This window comes from Bison bison, unplaced genomic scaffold, assembly GCF_000754665.1.
Source record: "Bison bison bison isolate TAMUID 2011002044 unplaced genomic scaffold, Bison_UMD1.0 scf7180017864456, whole genome shotgun sequence".
Lineage (NCBI taxonomy): Eukaryota > Metazoa > Chordata > Mammalia > Artiodactyla > Bovidae > Bison > Bison bison.
Window position 1 is genome coordinate 30,021,339 of NW_011495018.1, and position 18,455 is coordinate 30,039,793.

Sequence of the window (18,455 nt, forward strand, 5' to 3'; positions counted from 1 at the left end):
CATCTCTGGAAGTACAGCAGGGTTGCTTATAGCTAATTTTAAGTCACAGGGGCTTCCCTAAAACCCCAGCAGGCTGTTAGTCACCTGCTGCCTTAGGTTCTCACTTGTTTGTTCCTTGGTTTGCTGAAAGTTTATTTTATATTAAAATAGTTCAAATATATAGGAACATACAGAGAACAATATAACGAAGGCTTAACATTTTGCCATATTTCTTTCAGATTGCATTTTCTTTTAGGAAAATGTTATATGAAGCCTCCTTTTGTACCCCTCCCTGGTCTTACTTCTTGACCTGTCTTCTCAGAGTAGCTTCTGTTCTGAAGTTGACATAAATCTTTTCTGTCCATATTATTTTAAGTATGTAACAATTCACAGAATTGTTTGACTACAGAAGTGGTATCAAACTCCACCTTTTATTTACAACTTCCTTTTTTTTTTTTTTTAACTAACACTGAGATTTATTCATATTGATACATATAGATCTAGTTTCTTTTTTAACTGCTGTGTATACATTTCATTCTGTGAGTGATCCTCATTTGATGGATTACTAATGAAGAGCTAGTTTCTGGTTTTTCCTTATTACAGACTGTTCTGCAGTAATACCCTTGCCGAGGTCCAGCCACGGCTAATCCAGGGAGTTCAAAGTGGGGACGGCGTTGGCGAGGATCAGGATACAATAGCTTCAATTAGATATTAATTAGAGATGTAAATCGTAGTAGAATGAGGATAGCTCAGTAGGAAAATTCAGTGGAGAAAAGAGGCTGAGTAGCTTGGTTTACGTGGGAGACCAATAAAACTTCAAGACAAGAAGTTTGCACCACTTACGTAGGCCGCAGGCATCCTTCCGTTCTCCCGAAGGAGATACACTGAGGCCTCCCCAGTCGGATCTTAGAAGCCCAGGCAAAATTAGTAAGCTTGGTGGGTTCCGCGCTCCAGATGGAGACTCAGCCAGAGTTTGAGAGAGAGAGCGATATGGGGAGACCAGTATTTCGAGAAACTGATCCCAATTCTTTATTTTCCATGGTCTACTTTTATACACTGAGAAGTTATGCAAAAGTCACGTGGGGTCAGCAGTCCTGACTTTTATCAAAGTCAGGTGCTTCATACAAATGTATACAGAGGTCTTAGGGGTGTTACATCATCTTCTGGCCAGGGGGCCTGCTGACAATTTATGACCCTCTCCTTGTGACAGCGGTCAGTCAACCAGGACACTTATTTCTCCAGGGGTGATTATTCTTAAAAAAGACTCCACCTTCCGAAGGTACCAGATAAAGTTACATTCCTATAGGGTGAAGGTGTAGTGGGTTTTAATTAAGGAAAGAATTTACTTAGCCTAAGGTCTAACGTGATTAATATCAAAGGTTAATACTTATTTCTTCTATATATTCATTAATGTGTGTAAGGGCAGGGGATGTGGAGACTTAGCAACAAACATTGGCTGAACAAACGAAAAACCCTTCACCAGTACAATTTCTAATCAGCCCACTATACTTATACTAATGGTTTTCTAACTTTTCTAAGGAACCTGTTTTTAGAAGGTTTAAAGCATCTCATGCCTCTCACGGTTGGGAGACTGTGAGCAATCACATGTGACCGGACAAGCCTGTCAGGCAGGCTAGAGAACCTTCAGAGGAGTTTGTAGATTAGAACACTCTTGTCACGCCCAGGAGTTTTTATTAACTGGAGCTCTAAGTTAACTCCTTCTCCGAAAGAGGTGGTGGGGGACAGTCCCCCGTAAAGTCAGAGGTGTAGGTGAGAGCACAAAGTAGTAAAGTAGGCAGGCTCTGGTTATGGGGGTAGATGCTCGAGGATTTCCAGGGGGACTCCTGAGGCTCGATCCCGCCTTTGCGTATGTCGAGCCTCCTTCCTCATGACCTTTGCCACGGGCGGAGTGCCTCACGCTGGCCCCCAACAACCCTTATCCATATCTCTCTCTGCTCACATGCAAGAGTTTTTCTAGAGAAGTGCTACTTAACATGTGGTGTGGGTCAGTGCCCTATTATATTTTATTAAATATTAAAATACAAAAAAATTCTTTCCCACAGCTGGTTTGAGAAGTACTGCTCTAGAATACGTATCTCAAAGTAGAATTGCTGAGTCATAGGGAACACACATCTTGAAGTTACAAAAACACTGCCAAGTTGCCCTTCAAAGTGACTCCTCCGTTTTACCCTTTCTTCAGCAGTGTTTGAGTTTCCATTTCTTTGCTGCCTTATTCAGTTGTAATTTCTACACATCCTCCTCTACCCATGGAGTTACCAGATTTTTAAAAATTTATGCCATTTTGATGATGGACATGAAACCACACAGTTTTGATGAGTTTCCCTGGTTACTGGTGAAGTTGAGTATTGTTTATGGAACATTCAGGTTTCCCTTTTTTTGATGTGTAATTGCCTGTTAAAGTCTTTGGCTGTTATTTGATTACTTTTTAAAACTGATTTGTAAAAATTCTTTATATCTTCTAGATACTAATCCCTTCCCAGGTTTACACATTGCAGATATCTTCTCTCAATTTATGGCATGTCTTTGAACTTCATGATGTCTTTGACATACGTATGTATTTCATTTTCATGTAATCAGATTCATCGATCTTTTCCTTTCCAGTTTGTGCTTTTCCTATCTTGTTTAAGAATTCTTTCCCAACCCCAAAATAATAATTTTATTCTAAAAGTTATAAAGTTTTTCTTCTCATATATAGATCTTGAGCTCATCTGCAATTTATTTTAATGTTTAGTGTGATATATAGATTCAGTTTTAGTTCAGTTCAGTCGCTCAGTGAGTCTGCCCCTTTGCAACCCAATGAACTGCAGCAAGAGAGGCTTCCCTGTCCATCACCAGCTCCCAGCGATTGGTCAAACTCATGTCCATCGAGTCAGTGATGCTGTCCAACCATCTTATCCTCTGTTGTCCCCTTCTCCTCCTGCCTTCACTCTTTCCCAGCATCAGGGTCTTTTTTCAGGAGTCAGTTCTTCGCATGAGGTGGCCGAAGTATTGGAGCTTCAGCATCAGTCCTTCCAATAAATATTCAGGACTGATTTCCTTTAGAATTGACTGGTTTGATCTCCTTGAAGTCCAAGGAACTGTCAAGCGTCTTCTCCAACACCACAGTTCAAAAGCGTCAATTCTACACCACTCAGCTTTCTTTATGGTCCAACTCTCACATCCATACACAACTACTGGAAAAACCATAGCTTTGATTAGACAGACCTTTGTTGGCAAAGTAAGGTCTCTGCTTTTTAATATGCTGTCTAGGTAATAACTTTTCTTCCAAGGAGCAAGCGTCTTTTGATTTCATGGCTTCAGTCGTCATCTCCAGTGATTTTGGAGTCCAAGAAAATAAAGTCTGTCAGTGTTTCCATTGTTTCCCCATCTATTTGTCATGAAGAGATGGAACCGGGTGCCATGATCTTCGTTTTTTGAATGTTGAGTTTTAAGCCAACTTTTTCACTCTCCTCTTTCACTTTCATCAAGAGGCTCTTCAGTTCCTCTTCGCTTTCTGCCGTAAGGGTGGTGTCATCTGCATATCTGAGGTTACTGATATTTCTCCTGGCATTATTGATTCCAGCTTGTGCTTCATCCAAGCCCAGCATTTCGCATGATGTACTCTGCATGTAAGTTAAATAAGCAGGGTGACAGTATACAGCCTTGATGTACTCCTTTCCCAATTTGGAACCAGTCCTTTGTTCCATGTCAGGTTCTAACTGTTGCTTCTTGACCTGCATACAGATTTCTCAGAAAGCAGGTCAGGTGTTCTGGTAGTTCTGTCTCTTTTTTTCCACAGTTCGTTGTGATCCACATAGTCAAAGGCTCTAACGTAGTCAATAAAGCAGAAGTAGATGTTTCTCTGGAACTCTCTTGCTTTTTTGATGATTCAGTGGATGTTGGCAAAATGATCTCTGGTTCCTCTGCCTTTTCTAAATCCAGCTTGAACATCTGAAAGTTCTCAGTTCATGTACTGTTGGAGCCTCACTTGGAGAATTTTGAGCATTACTTTACTAGCATATGAGATGAGTGCAATTACGCAGTAGTTTGAGCATTCTTTGGCCATTGCCTTTCTTTGGGATTGGATTGAAAACTGACCTTTTCCAGTCCTGTGGCCACTGCTGAGTTTTCCAAATTTGTTGGCATATTGAGTGTGACACTTTAACAGCATCATCTTTTAGGATTTGAAATAGTTCAACTGAAATTCCTTCACCCCCACTAGCTTTGTTTGTAGTGATGCTTCCCCAAGGCCCACTTGACTTCGGACTCTAGGACGTGTGGCCCTAGGTGAGCGATCACACCATTGTGATTATCTGGGTCATGAAGATCTTTTTTGTGTAGTTCTGTATATCTTTTGTATAGTCTTTTCTTAATATCTTCTGCTTCTGTTAGGTCCATACCATTTCTGTCCTTTATTGTGCCCATCTTTACATGATGTGTTCCCTTGGTATCTCTAGTTTTCTTGAAGAGATCTTTAGTCTTTCCCATCCTATTGTTTTCCTCTATTTCTTTGCATTGATCACTGAGGAAGGCTTTCTTATCTCTCTCTGCTGTTCTTTGGAACTCTGCATTCAAACGGGTATATCTTTCATTTTCTCCTTTGCCTTTAACTTCTGTTCTTTTCTCAGCTATTTGTAAGGCCTCCTCAGACAACCATTTGTCCTTTTTGCATTTCTTTTTCTTGGGGATGGTCTTGATCACTGCCTCCTGTACAATGTCACAAACCTCTGTCCGTAGTTCTTCAGGCACTATCAAATCTAATCCGTTTAACTTTTTCCAAATGGCATACTATCTTAGACTATTGAGTAGTTCCTTATTCCCTTTATTTATTTATAATGCCACATCTGTCATATAATAAGATCCTATATATAATTTGTTTTGTTGCTTGGGTTTCTGTTTTCTTTCCATTTCTTTGTCTTTCGTTTTCCAGTAATACCTTGCTTTAATTACTATAGCTTTTATTTTAAGTCTTGCTATCTGGTAGAGCAAGTTTGTTTCTTCTTCACTATTCCTCTTAACTGTTGCTGTTTCTAAAATTGTGTTGGACTATTCTCAGCCCTACTTCCTCCATATAAATTTTAGAGCTCAAGTTCTATAAATTACTGTTGAGTTTTTATTGTAATCACATTACTTGTATATGGTATATCAGTTTGAAGAGAATTATATTTATAATATTGAATTTTATAAATCTATTGCATTTCTCCATTTATGAGAATGAAAAATGAAAGAATGACCTTTCAAAAAAAGGTATCATAATCTTCTTCTCATAGTTCCTACACACTCTTTGTTAGAGACTTATTTCTATATATTCCTCAAATATTTTGCTAGTACAGATAGGCTCTTTTTTCAGGACACATTTTTGAACTGCTTTTTACTTTTGTAGGTATGCTGTTGATTTTTTCATCTATCAGTCTTCCTGAAAATGCTGTTGTTTATAATATTCTCTTGGATTTCTCAAGTAAATCATATTGTCTTCAAGATCAGGACAGTTCTTGTTTTTCACTGTACTCTACAGTTTTTAGTTCTTCTCTTAACTGCTTTAGGCTATGACTTCCAGTACAGTGCTGAAAAGAAAGGTGGTAAACAGGCATTCTTGTCTTGTTCTAACTTTAAAAACACACTCCCAGTGATGTTTGCTATATTAAACTTTTATCGGGTTGATGAAGTTTCCTTCTGTTTCTTGCTTGCCCAGGGTTTTTATCATGAATGACTGCTAAAACTTTTACAATTTTTTTCTAAATCTGTTAAGATGACCATATGGTTTTTCTTTTTAAAGCAGTTAATATGATGATTATATTAATAGATTTTCTCTTAAAAGTTATTTTGTCTTCATGGGATAAATTCATTTGCTCATAAAGTAGGTGGTTAATTTACCCTAATACATTTTATATGACTTGCTTTAATTTTATTTTTTTACTTTTATTTTCATAAATGGTCAGCTGCCTTTTTTTTTTTTTCTTATTTTCTTACTCTTAGGTTTTTGGGGACTGTTGTTTGTTTTTGTTTGTTTGTTGTATCCTGGCTACACTAGCCTCAAAATGAGTTAGAGGGCATTTCTTTTTTCCATGTTGTGAGCATCTTATATAAAATATATATTATCTCCTCTTTGTAGATTTGCTGGAACTCAATTATAAAAACCATGGTGGTAAAGTGGAGTTTGTGCTTTTTTGTATGCTCATTTGATTTTTATGGCAACATTTAATCTACAGATTTAATTTCTGTATTGTGTAAGGTGTTTGTTTCTTTTTTAAGTCAGTTTTGGTAGTTATGTTTTTATCTGCTGTTTCAAATTTGAGGGCATAAATTTGTTTGTAAAGTTCTCATGATTTTTTAAAAATAAACCCTCTACTGAATCTGTGTGCCCCTTGTCATTCCTGATATTGTTTATTTGTGCCTTCTGTTTTGCTGGATCAGATTGGTTTTTTTCATCTTTTCCTAGAACTAGATGTTGATTTGGTTGATTCTTTTGTTACTTTCTTTTAAATTATTATTTTACACTTATTTTTTTAATTTTCTACCTAGAATTTACTTATTGGTTCTTTTCGAATTTCTTGAGTGACTTAATTCTTTAGTTTTTAATCTTTTCTAATGGAAAAGTGTAAAATGAGACATTTTCTTCCAAGTTCTGCTTTTAGGTGCATCTCACCAGTTTTGAATGTAATTTAATTTATTTGTGTTTGTTTTTTGTTTTGTTTTTAATTTCCATTATTTCTGCTTTGATTCATGAATTATTAATAGTATATTTTCAATTTCTAATTGAGTGGATTCTCAGGGAGCTACTTTTTTATTGTTGATTTCTGCATTGTAATCAGAAAATATGACCTGTTATATGGATTCTTAAGTATTTGTTGAAGTTTGTTTTGTGGACTGTCAAGTACATGGTCCTTTTTTGGTAAATGTTCTGTGTGTGCTCGAAGAGATTGAATGTCTGTTCGCTATTTGTTGGATTCAGGTTTCTCTTTATATTCATTATGTCAGGATTATGAATTGTATTGTTCACATCTTGTGTGCTCTTCTAGTTTTTGTCTTCTTGAGCTATCAGTTACTGAGATGGTGTGTTAAAATCTCCCACTATGACCATGAATTTGTTGACTTGTAACTTTCTCTTTATGTAATCTAGGACTATATCTTTAAAAGTGTTCAGTTCCAGAATTGCATTATTACATCTCTGGAGAATTGGCGCTGTTATGTAATAACCCTCTTTTATAGCCAGACATGCTTGTTGGCTTAAGGTCTATTTTGTCTGATGATAATATAGCTATGACAGATTTTTCTTGGTTAGTTATTTTCTTGATGTATATTTTCACATCCTTTTACTTTCAACTTTTCTATGTCATTATGTTTTAGGTGTGTCTCTTGTAAACAGCATATAGCTGGATTTTGTTATCTTATCCAATGTGAGAATCTGTCTTTTAACTGGTGAGTTTAGTCTTTTTATATTTATTGTGGTTACTGCTATATTTGGACTTGTTTTATCATTTAATTTTGTGCCATTTACCATGCTTCTTTTCCCCCCTTTTTTGACTGATACTGAATTGATTATCTTTTCTTTATTCTTTTCCTCCTTTGACTTGATTGGAAGTTTTATGTTCTATTTCTTGAATGTATAACTAGGCATTGCCTGTAAAATGCTACAAGCATACCTGAATTGAGAGACTCTAGATTTAATCATTCTTTTCATGCTCTTCTTGAATAATACCTTAGGATGCTTTAGCTCTATCACTGTCCTCCAGTTTTACATATTGTTGTTGCCTGATATTTTACTTTATGTTGTTTTCATTCCCCCATTAATTATTATCATCGATTCTTACAGTAAAATATTTTATTTTTATTTAAATGTATTGTGTAATTTTTTCCCTCTCCATTGCTTCTGGCAATTCGTTTCTTTTTTTCTGCTAGCTTTTTTCAGTGAAGGCTGAGAAATGGAAAACTTACTCAATCTTCCTTGGTCTGAAATAGTTTTACTTCATTCTTGAATGGTAATTTAACCTATAGTTCTAAGCCCAGCTCAGCTTCCTTTTCTGTGTAACTTTGGCAGTAATATTTTGGTTTTGTTTGGCCTCTTCTCCTTGCTTAACTTTTAAGAATTTTCTATCTTGGGGTTGTCTCTAATTTCACTATGATATGTCACTGGGACGGAAGGTAGAGCATTTTAGTTTCACTGGAGTTGGAGCCCTTTAGAAGGTCCTGGGTTTTATATGGGGGTTTCAGTTATGCCATCTCAAGACGTCATCTCCCAGCCCTGCATGGGCAGTAACCCAAGGCCATCTCTCTTACTTGTCTAATATCCACTCCCAGGGCTGCTGTCATACAGTCTGTCAGCTCTCCCTTTACTTGTGTCTCTTGAAGATCTCAGTTACACATTAGGAAACAATTTTGTTCTGTTTTATCTAGCATTTTAAGATGTTGATAGCTGAAGGGTTTCTCATTAGCCTGTTCCACCAGTTTTCTTAACTAGAGCTCTGGTCATGCTGTTTGTTGGTTCATGCCCACATGTCAGAGAATAGTGTGAAATGGGATTACTGCATCATTTCCCAATGTTAAGACACCATTCTCTGGGTTCTAGCTGCAGGCTCTAGATTCCTCACCTTTTATTTGAATTTTACTGAGTTTCTGCTTAATGCTAAGTTTTTAGCCCAGCTGAACATAGTAGTCTGTTTTTAGGATGGTATGATGATAGATTGATTTTATGCTGTTGGGGATATAGGGAAGTATGCCCTGGAGTAGTTCGTAAAGGATCCTGCCTTTTGGAAAGAAGAAACCACTTGGAAGTGTTCTTTCCATTATGGGCTTCCTCCAGAGGCCAAAGAGAAGATACGTTAAAATCAACTTCTTTGACTGAAAAGGAGAATTGAGAATGTTCTTCAAGAATTGTAGTGGTTATATTGAAAGTGTAAAATTAGAGTCTTTCTTCCCTGGTTCTGGATCCTTTAGTTAGACCAGAGAGTTCCTAAGGATGTTTTGTTTTCCCTGCCCGTAATTGCCTGCTGCGGCTACCTTGTTCACTCCCAGCACATTTTCACATGCTCAGATGAATTACCCTGCTTTTTCTCTTTATGTCTATAGCAGTCAGAATACTCCTCTGGTAACTCTTCATCACATCATTTCCCTGATAGTTACTTAACAATTGATCTGGAGTATATATTAAAGCTAAATTCCTTAGCCTTTCACTCAAAACAGGGGTCTTTTAGCCCTCTCTGTAGTGTTTTTGTTATCTTCTCTTGTCAACTGGCTCTCTTATCACCTCTTCACTGTGACTTGCTAATTTGTTTCTTCTTGTTTTCATTTACACTTTCTGCCAGGTCCTCTTAAGTTCTGTGTATAATTTTCTTTTAAGATTTCTTCTAGATGACCTTCCTTGGCTTATCTTCCACATCCTTTCTTTCTCCTGCCACAATATATAAATGTCCTATGTTGCTATACACTTGTGTTGCGCTGTTTTTGTTTTGAGTGCTTTCACGAAGTCTCTTGTTTTCCTCATTAACTTGTGAATCACTGCCATTTAATCCCATGAAGGACTGAAACTGTTACGTTTTGTATTCCTCCTTCCCACAAAACAAACACTGTCCAAATAAAAGTGAAGTAGGAAATAAACTTCCTTTTTTCTGATGAGTTGTTTATAGTTTGGGTAGATAAAACAGTGAAACAATTAGGCTGTAAAGTGTTATATGATTAAATGTAAGCTATGTGCTGCTGTTTTCTAAGTAGCTCCAGAACTAGAGAAATGTTTTTGAAGGTATCTTGTTTTGTATATAATTATAGAAGCAGAGAAGATTGCACAAGTGGCAAAAATTCGGTTTCAGCAGAAGGTGATGGAGAAAGAAACTGAAAAGCGCATTTCTGAAATTGAAGGTACCACAGGGAGAAAAGAAACTCTGACCATCCTGAACTGCTTCGCTGTCTCAGGGACTGGGTCTGGGTTATGGTGGGTGGGCCATAGAGAGGATAATCTGGTCTGGAGGAAGTAGCTAGTTGATATTCTAGACAAACATTTTTTAAATTGCCATTGCATATTTAGTTCTTTGGTTTGTAACTATGGTAAACGTTAACCTTTTATTTTCCATCCTTAAATTAGGACGGACTTGTTCTCAGGCAAAGTAATCCGTTTTAAAGAATATACCACCCGTTTCTTTTCTGCTTGTCAACCAAAAAAATAACCAGACGATTAGTTGGGGAAAAAAGAAGCCCCAGTTTTTATCTTCCAAACTCTTGATTACACATAGTGAGAAGTCGATGCTCTTAGTTCACAGTCTTAAAGATGAAATATTCAGCCTCTTTTGCTTACATGATGCTGCTTCCTATCATTGTGCATTAACTGATTCTGGATCCAGTTTGAAGGGGATGGAGACAGTGCAATAAATAGAGCCAGGCGCTCATGTCTGAACTTACTTAGTTAACGCCTAGAGCCTGGGTGGGGTATGAGGCTTTGAGTGATGAGGGGTGGTGGAAAGAAGGAACAGCTTCAGGTTGAAAATGAAGTGGGTTCAGATGAACTGAGTTATTTAACTTGACATTGTCAAGAGTATCCTCCCTTTGAGAACAAGCTGTCTGGAGACTGGGATTTGAAAACTGTTAACACTGTTATATGCCTTAGAAGTAAAGTAAATGATTGTAATATCAGGCAGTGGATAAATGGGCTTCTGCTTCAGGTAGAGTCTGAACTCTTGCGCAGAGCTGAGGAAATGGGTTGCACCTTTGCTCTGTTTTAAACACCCTGACTGTTTTGCTTACTAGATGCCGCATTCCTGGCCCGAGAGAAGGCGAAAGCAGATGCTGAGTATTATGCCGCACACAAATATGCCACCTCAAACAAGGTGACTGGCTCTCTGTGCCACTGTCCTAGTAATAGAGTTTGGGTATTTCCTTTCCCTTGTGAGGAGTTCTAACATGATAGAGGTGATTTTATCCAGTGTCAAGAAAGGATGGTTACTATCACAGAATCAGCCATTCATTTCCAAAGGCATATAATGCACATTCTATGAGTAGAGAACTCTGTATGGTTCCGTATAAAAGTGAGGAACTAGGAAAAAGGCAAGCAGATATATAAGCCCAGGTTAAGTGCCATAAATGCATTCATTTGTACTGCTGCATAAGAGCTCAGTAATCAGGAAAGTTAAAGGTCTTCTCCTGAAATGACAAGAGTGACGGGAGAGGAGTAAAGTTCATTTGAAATTGCCTCCCAGATAAGGGAGCCCTGGTGGGCAGATGCTGAGCTTGTTCAGGGCAGTGTTTCTCATCAAATTCTTAGCATTTTGGGGTGAGATACTTTTTCATTGTTGAAGACTTATCTTACACATTATGGTATATTTTCCTACTAAACTATCAGTTTTGCTCACCAATTATTTTAACAATACACACACACAGCACGCACACACACACATTTCCAAATACCCCTAATTGAGTAATGCTTGTTTGTTGGATTTAAAAAATGCTATAGTCACGAGGAATTTCATACGTGTACCTTGAGAAAGGAGGTTGGGTGATGTATGGGTTAACAGTTTTTGTATAGAGACGGGTGAGTTTAGATCTAGAGAGTACAGACCTGTTAGTAGGATTTATTTAATTAAAAGTCAACTAGAACCCCTAGTATTCTGAGAAGGAAAGAATATGACCAAGGTTTAGAAAGTATTAATTATACAATAGAGTGGAACAAAGAAAAAGTTGAGAAGGAGGTTGCTAAAGTATATGATGCAGTTTGAAGGGTTAGAATCAAGATTTAAAGTATCGACAGGGCTTTAACTTTTTCTCTTTAGAAAGGAACAATAATCTCTATTCAGAAGAAATTTTAAGATATGATAGGTTGTCAGAACAGAGTTGTTAGTACTTTGAAATCCATATAAATTTAGAAATAAACTTAATATATTGGATTGGAGGATGCAGCTCTATAAAAACAGAATAGAATTTGGTCAAGATGAAGGCAAGATGAGAAATTTCAGTTTCCAAACCAGTGATCCAAATCTGTCTCGGGAAGAACTGGCCAGACACAGGTATCAAGACTCTGTCGTTGAGGTCGCCTCAGGCTGAGAGTGGCAGCAGTTTGTGTCATTGAAAAGTGCTCTGAATGTGACAGCCACACTTCAGAATGAGAGAGCGCCGCTGGTAATGATTGAGAGCTGAGGAATGGTACTCAGGAGAGCAATCAGGAAAGTCTGTGTTAGGAAAGAGAGAGGTGAATAGTGCACCAAAGTGTCCTGATGCCTGTGCTCTTGTTTGCCTCTCACAGCACAAATTGACCCCGGAATATCTGGAGCTCAAAAGGTACCAGGCCATTGCTTCTAACAGTAAGATCTACTTTGGCAACAGCATCCCTAGCATGTTCGTGGACTCCTGCTGTGCTTTGAAGTATTCAGATGTTAGGACTGGAAGAAAAGGTTCTCTGCCCTCTAAGGAGGCTCTTGAACCCTCTGGAGAGAGCCCCATCCAAAACAAGGAGAATACAAGTTGATGCAACAGATGGAAATGTTCTCCAGTATCAAGATGTGGCCCAAGGGGTTAAGTGGGAACAGTGGTTACACAACTCTTCAGATTTACAGAGAACCCATGCTGTCTGTTCTGCCTCTCCTGTGGTCGTCCTGGTTTATCAGCTGATTGCAGGAGAGAACTAGCTGTCTGCACCCAGATGGTCTTTTCAGCCGCAGTTTTATCAACTATCCTGAGTGTGTTCCTTTCTAAACTGGTACTCATGAATGAGAGAAAGTCTGATGCTAAGATACTGCCTGACTGGAATGTTAAACACTAGATATATAATAAGCTGCGTTTTTCTAAGCTGAAATCTATTGAATAATGTTTACATTGGTCCCTGGGGAAATGTGTGTTCAGCCATTCAAGAGATTGAGGCCAGAGAGAAGATGGCCATAATGTGGTAAGTGTAATGAAGACTGACTGCTTCGGGACCCAGGCTCTCTCTTTGGGGTCCAGTCCTGGCATTCATCCCTGTGATTAGCATCTAGTCCACAGAAGTTCTTCAGGAAATGATCTTCTGCTTGAGCAACCATTTACTTGATAAAATTCTCACCTGTTTGATTTCCTGTAGTCAAGATGGTGGCCTGCTGGGACATGCACCCTGCCACCCAATCAGAGATTCTTCAGAGAGATTCCTAATCATTAGTTTATTGCTTTAGTAAGCTCAGAGATAGAGCTTGGTTTGAAGTTGGGGGTGAGATGAAACCTTTGCTTTGAACCAAAGCTCTGGGAGACATGCATTATCCTCCATTAGGTGATGGATGTCTGTGTCACTGCCTCAGGCCATATGTGACAAGGTGCCTGGTTTTTAGCCACAGACAGCTCCTTATATGTCACCTCTCAGCTCTGACCAAGAGTAGAACAAAGACTTTAACCAGAAATAGGAGCAGTATCCAGTTCCTAGCTGTTCACTGCACAGTATTGTATCATAACTGCAGGAAGTTTTTATTTTTAAAACTGGATTTGGGGTGCTTTCATTTCCCCCAGTACCTCTGCCTAAAGGTCAAATCCTGGGGCTGCATGGTTACTAGCCCACAGATTCTCCTTCTGAAATTGTTTGAAGAGTCCACATAGGGTGGAACAAGGAGTAACCTAGAAAGCACCCTTGGTCATCTTGGTCTCTGTCCCTCCTAGCCCAGAGATGCTAAAATCGAAGTTGTTCCCCAGCTTTTACCTCACCTAGGAGATAAGGATTATTCCAGTGACTTCCTGGGCAGCCAGTGGATTTAAATTTCCATGGGAAGCTGGTAAGAGTTAGCCTGTGGCTATGGGAGATCTATTTCATCTGGACCTTTTTTACCTTAAGTTTCCTGAATCAGTGTGCCCTGTAATTAGGCCATAGTTTATCCAGTTTTAAGACACCTTTTATGTATGCTACATTCAAGCCAGACAGAAAATTCATGGGACCACTTCCAGAAACCTTTAAGCTAACTATCAGTCTCATGACAGCCTGTGGGTTGTGCCAAACACTTAATGTGGGAAAGGAATCCCAGATTCAGGGTCTTTTCCCTAGGCCTTATCCTATAAAGGCATTCGTAATATGGAAAGGATTTTTGTTTTTGCTCATTTAATTATATACATTCTCTTTATGAATGAATTTTACATTCTCTAGCCCTCTTTAAAAGGTCTTTGGAACTATATAATGAACTGTCATATATGTTGCTGCATATAAATAATGATTGTTGTGGGAAGTCTGGATCATTGACCTTCATGCTTTCATTCCTAGAGATGTTTCCTATTCCTATGAGCTAAAAGCTGTTGCCCCAAAGTGGTGGATGTGGGTTTTCTTACAAGCCACAAGCCGTGGTGGCAGAGTTGAGGAACAGGGAAGTAGCACTGTGAAGTTTTCGAGAAAGGACTTTTGTTTAAACTCTCCATGGAGTGTGCTTCCCTGTGCTCACTGGAGCTCTCAGTCTGTCCCCCCTTCAGGGATGTTCCTTTTGGTAATCTTGAAGTCTAAATTTATATGTGAAATGCTACCTTTTTAAAAGAAGACACTAAATAAAATTATTTTACTATCAGTGATTTGTGTTTTTCCCATGTGTCTCCATTCTTCTCTGTTGCTTATCTTGCTCCTTAAGCTGTCCTGCCTGTTTCAGCTCAGGGGCCAGTTTATTTATTAGTTTATCTTACTGTAGACACTCTTCTTACACTCTTCCCAGAAACCTCATGTAAGAATTTTGAAAGCAGGGTTTCCATTCTTTGCTGACTCATGGAATTTAACAAGGGATATTCAGATTCTTTGTGGGATGTAGCCAGCAGCAGAGAAGGGAAGGGGGAGGATGGTGCATCATGCCCCTCAGGGACGGCCCAAGAGCTAAGGAGGGGAGGGGCATTATCCTGAGGTGGGGAAAGACAAGCTGTGCATCATAACTTTATGGGATCCACTCCATGCTATCCCACATCTGTGGCTACAAACCAGGGAAATTGAATTCAAACTGATTATCCTTTAGGCTTTTGGTAAGGCTTAGAATGAAGTGATTTAGATATAAGTGATTTCTTCTACTCTGTGGGGAAGGAATTTTGTGAATGAGATGTTGTGGCCTTGGGATTAAGTCCGTGATGTTTTCATGCAAGGGTCTCTGGGATTTGCTCCCACTGAGCTCTCCAGCCCAGGTGCTTGAATGTACCTTCTGTCCCTTTGCATGTATTACTCCATCCACCTGGTCTACTTTTTTTCCCTTATAGCTCTAACCTTGTTAACGCCTATAGAGTCTTCACGTCTTCAGAGAGAGCTCCTGGAACTGCCTGCTCAGGTCAGACCCCGCATTGCCCTGTTTTTAACCGCATAACCTCACATTACCTGTTCTCACAAATGTTTAGGTCTCTGGGTACAGAGACTGTGGCCATGCTCTTCCCTGGGATAATATCTGTTCCTAATACTTTGCACAGTGCTTGGCACATATGAGTTGGTCTGTTATGTTGCCGGAAAGAACAAAAGGATGAGTGTGAAAGGCAGGTCAGTGAGCAGTGGGGGAGAAAACAAGGACACAGAAGTTAAGCTAGAGTGTCCATGTCAGGACTTAGTGTGTAATGATGGAAAATTGCATAATGTTCCAACTTGTTGACATGTCCTTACAGAGCTTGTCAGTAGGTTGAGCAAGATCTGTTTATGCACTTGGAATAGTGATTTGCAGTGCTGTTTGTTGGGGTGCACTACTTCACCCAGCCTTTTGGAGTCAATGTATGTTTCTCCCTCTGAGTAGACTGTAAGTTCCTGTGATGGACAGAGCGCACAGTGCTGATACAGGTGTATCAGAAAACTCAGATTGAATTATGTCTTCAGCATCAGTGACCTAAGCGATAGCTGGATTTTAACCTCAACCACAGCCCTCCAGGAACATCTCAGCAAGCTGGGCCAGCTTCTCAGCTTTCCTCTGGTCTGTTGTCTTTATATAAGCATTTAAAGTTAGTTTATTGTTAATTCATTGCTCACCACCCCCCCAAATGCCCATTATTCTATAACTCAGAATGACATTTTACTTATTTTCCTAACCATATTTCTTTGGAATTAGTGCCTTTCATCTTTTTTTCCTATTATCTCCTATCCATTTTTCTATCTTCCATCTGCCATGGGCTGAATGTGTCCCCCTAAAAGTCATGTTGAAGTTCTAATGCCCCATGTGATGGTGTTTGGAGCTGGGACCTTTGAAAGGTAATTAAGTTGTAAAGGGTGATACTCTGTTTATGAATTAGTACTTTTATAATAAGAGACACAAGAAAGATGTCTTTGCTGGGCCATGTGAGGCAGGAAGAGAGCTCTCACCAGACAGCAAATCTGCTACCACTTTGGTTTTGGACTTCCCTGTATCTAGAACTGTGAGAAATGAATGTTGTTTGTTTAAGCCACCAGTTTTTGGTATTTGGTTATAGTGGCGATTAGGGTGATTCAGCAGATTAATAGGCAAGTTGTAATAGTGTGGTGAGCACCAGAGCAGGCTAGTCACTGCATGCAGGGTGAAGGTCAGTACAGCCTGATGGTTTCTAGGAGGAAATGTCGGGTCTGAGCCGAATATTTTAAGGATACACAGGAGGCAGCCAGCCACCTGAAGAGAAGGATAATGGTGAAATGTGTTCCAGGCAATAGGAGCGCCAGATGCTATTTTATTTTAAAATTCAATTCCCTGGGTCTCCAGTGCCGAGCATGCAGTCCCCATGTTTTTCACTGCAGGGTTCCTCCCACACTTTGGAAGTTGCAACCATTCTGCACATAACTCAGATATGCACAAGAATGCATATCCTGAGGGATAACCCTCAACCAATGGAAGAGGGGAGCACAAAAGCTCAGAGAGGAGGTGGCCCCTAAAACCTTTTCGATGGAGACAGCAACCCTCCTGACACAACAGGAGAAGCAGTGTGCTTCAAATAAAGTAGAGCAAATGTTTGGGTGCCTGGTGTGTGCCAGGAAAACGAACTGTGTTACGTATTAGACCAGCAGTGAACAAAACAGTAGTGAATAAGACGTATAACCTTTGTTCTCTTAGAATCAACAGAGTCATGGAAAGGTAGATTTTAATCAAAGAATTCCAACTATGATAAGTTTATATAAATGGGAGAAATGTAGTACTAAGAGTATAAAAAAGGAGGAGGAGATAAAGAATGAGAAAGTGTAGCTAGCCAGTTAAAGATCAGGGAATAACAACAATTTTTAACAAAATTTTTTTTATTGGGCGAAGGATCTCTAGACGTTTCTTCAGAGAAGATACTCAAATGGCTAAAATGAACATGAAAGATGTTTAACATAATTAGTCATTAGGGAAATGTTGATCAAAACCATAATGAGGTAGCACTTTATACCCATTACAGTAACTGTAACAAAAAAGACAATAACAAGTATTGGCAAGGATGTGGAGAAATTGGAGACCTCATACATTACTAGTAGTAGTGGAAACTGGTAGTTATTTTGGACTATGTTGTGACAGTTCCTCAAAATGGTAAACATAGAATTAACCATATGACCCAGCAGTTCCACTTCTAGATACCCACCCAGAAGAATCAAAACACATCCACACAAAATGAACTGTGCTTTAAAAGACTGAATTGTATGTGACTTCTATCTCAATAAAGCTGTTATTTTTAAAAATGCTCACATGTGAAGCCTTATAATGTGAAGATCTCAGTTCAAGAACCTTCCAGGAATAGACCAAAGTCTGATAACAGGTGTAACATTAGCAAGAGTAGGAGCAGCAAAAAATGAGACTGGTAAGGAGGGTGTCAAGAGGGGAAGAGGAATGTGGTGGGCCTTCTGAGCCTTGTTACTTATCAGTGATATTTCCAAAGGTTATACACCTTCAAGCAAAACATTTCAGGATTTGAAATTTAAAGCACAATAACATTTATATTAGCATCCCAAACTATGAAATAGGTATAAATCTAACAAAGTATGTGTCTGTTAAGATCTATATAAGGAAAACTACAGAACTTCAGTAAATCAATGAAGAGTTGATACAGATGAGGACATTCCATGTTTGTGGATAGGAAGACAATATTGCCAGCGTGTTAACTTCTTTCTAACTTGATCTGTAGATTCAATGCAATCTCAGTTAAAATCCCAACAGGTTATTTTATGAATATTGACAATGATTCTAAAGCATATATGGAGAAGTAGAATAGGTGGTGTAATAGTGAAGAACCAATTTGGAGGCCATGACCTAAGTTCAAGACTTATAAAACTACAATAATCAAGACAGTGTGTTGTTGGCAAAAAAACATACAGAGACAAGTAGATTAGTGGGACAGAAAAGAAAGTCCAGAAATAGACCCACATAAATATAGTCAGCCAGTCTTTGTCACAGAACAAAGGCAACGCGATGGAGAAAAAATAGTCTTTTCAACAAATTGTGCTGGAATAACTGGACATACACATGCAAATACACCACTCTGGTTCAGGACTTAATAGAGGCAGGGAGTATATGAGAACTCTGTATCTTCTGCTCAATTTGGTATAAAACAGCTCTAGAAACAAAATCTTAGTAATGAAAAGTCTATTAAAAATCCACGAATTTTAAAAAAAA

At 38.7% G+C, this 18,455-nt stretch overlaps 1 protein-coding gene across 2 annotated transcripts in view; it reads left to right on the plus strand.

Moving 5' to 3' along the window:
- The window catches only part of ERLIN1 (ER lipid raft associated 1), a 41,996-nt gene extending 27,530 nt beyond the window's left edge, over nucleotides 1–14,466 (plus strand). For both annotated transcript variants that reach the window (XM_010859533.1, XM_010859534.1), the window contains 3 exons: nucleotides 9,742–9,831; nucleotides 10,714–10,793; nucleotides 12,203–14,466. In XM_010859533.1, the coding sequence (XP_010857835.1) occupies nucleotides 9,742–9,831; nucleotides 10,714–10,793; nucleotides 12,203–12,424 (392 nt within the window). In that variant the 3' untranslated portion in view covers nucleotides 12,425–14,466. The remainder of the gene's footprint in view (nucleotides 1–9,741; nucleotides 9,832–10,713; nucleotides 10,794–12,202) is intronic.
- Nucleotides 14,467–18,455: the final 3,989 nt, after the last annotated feature.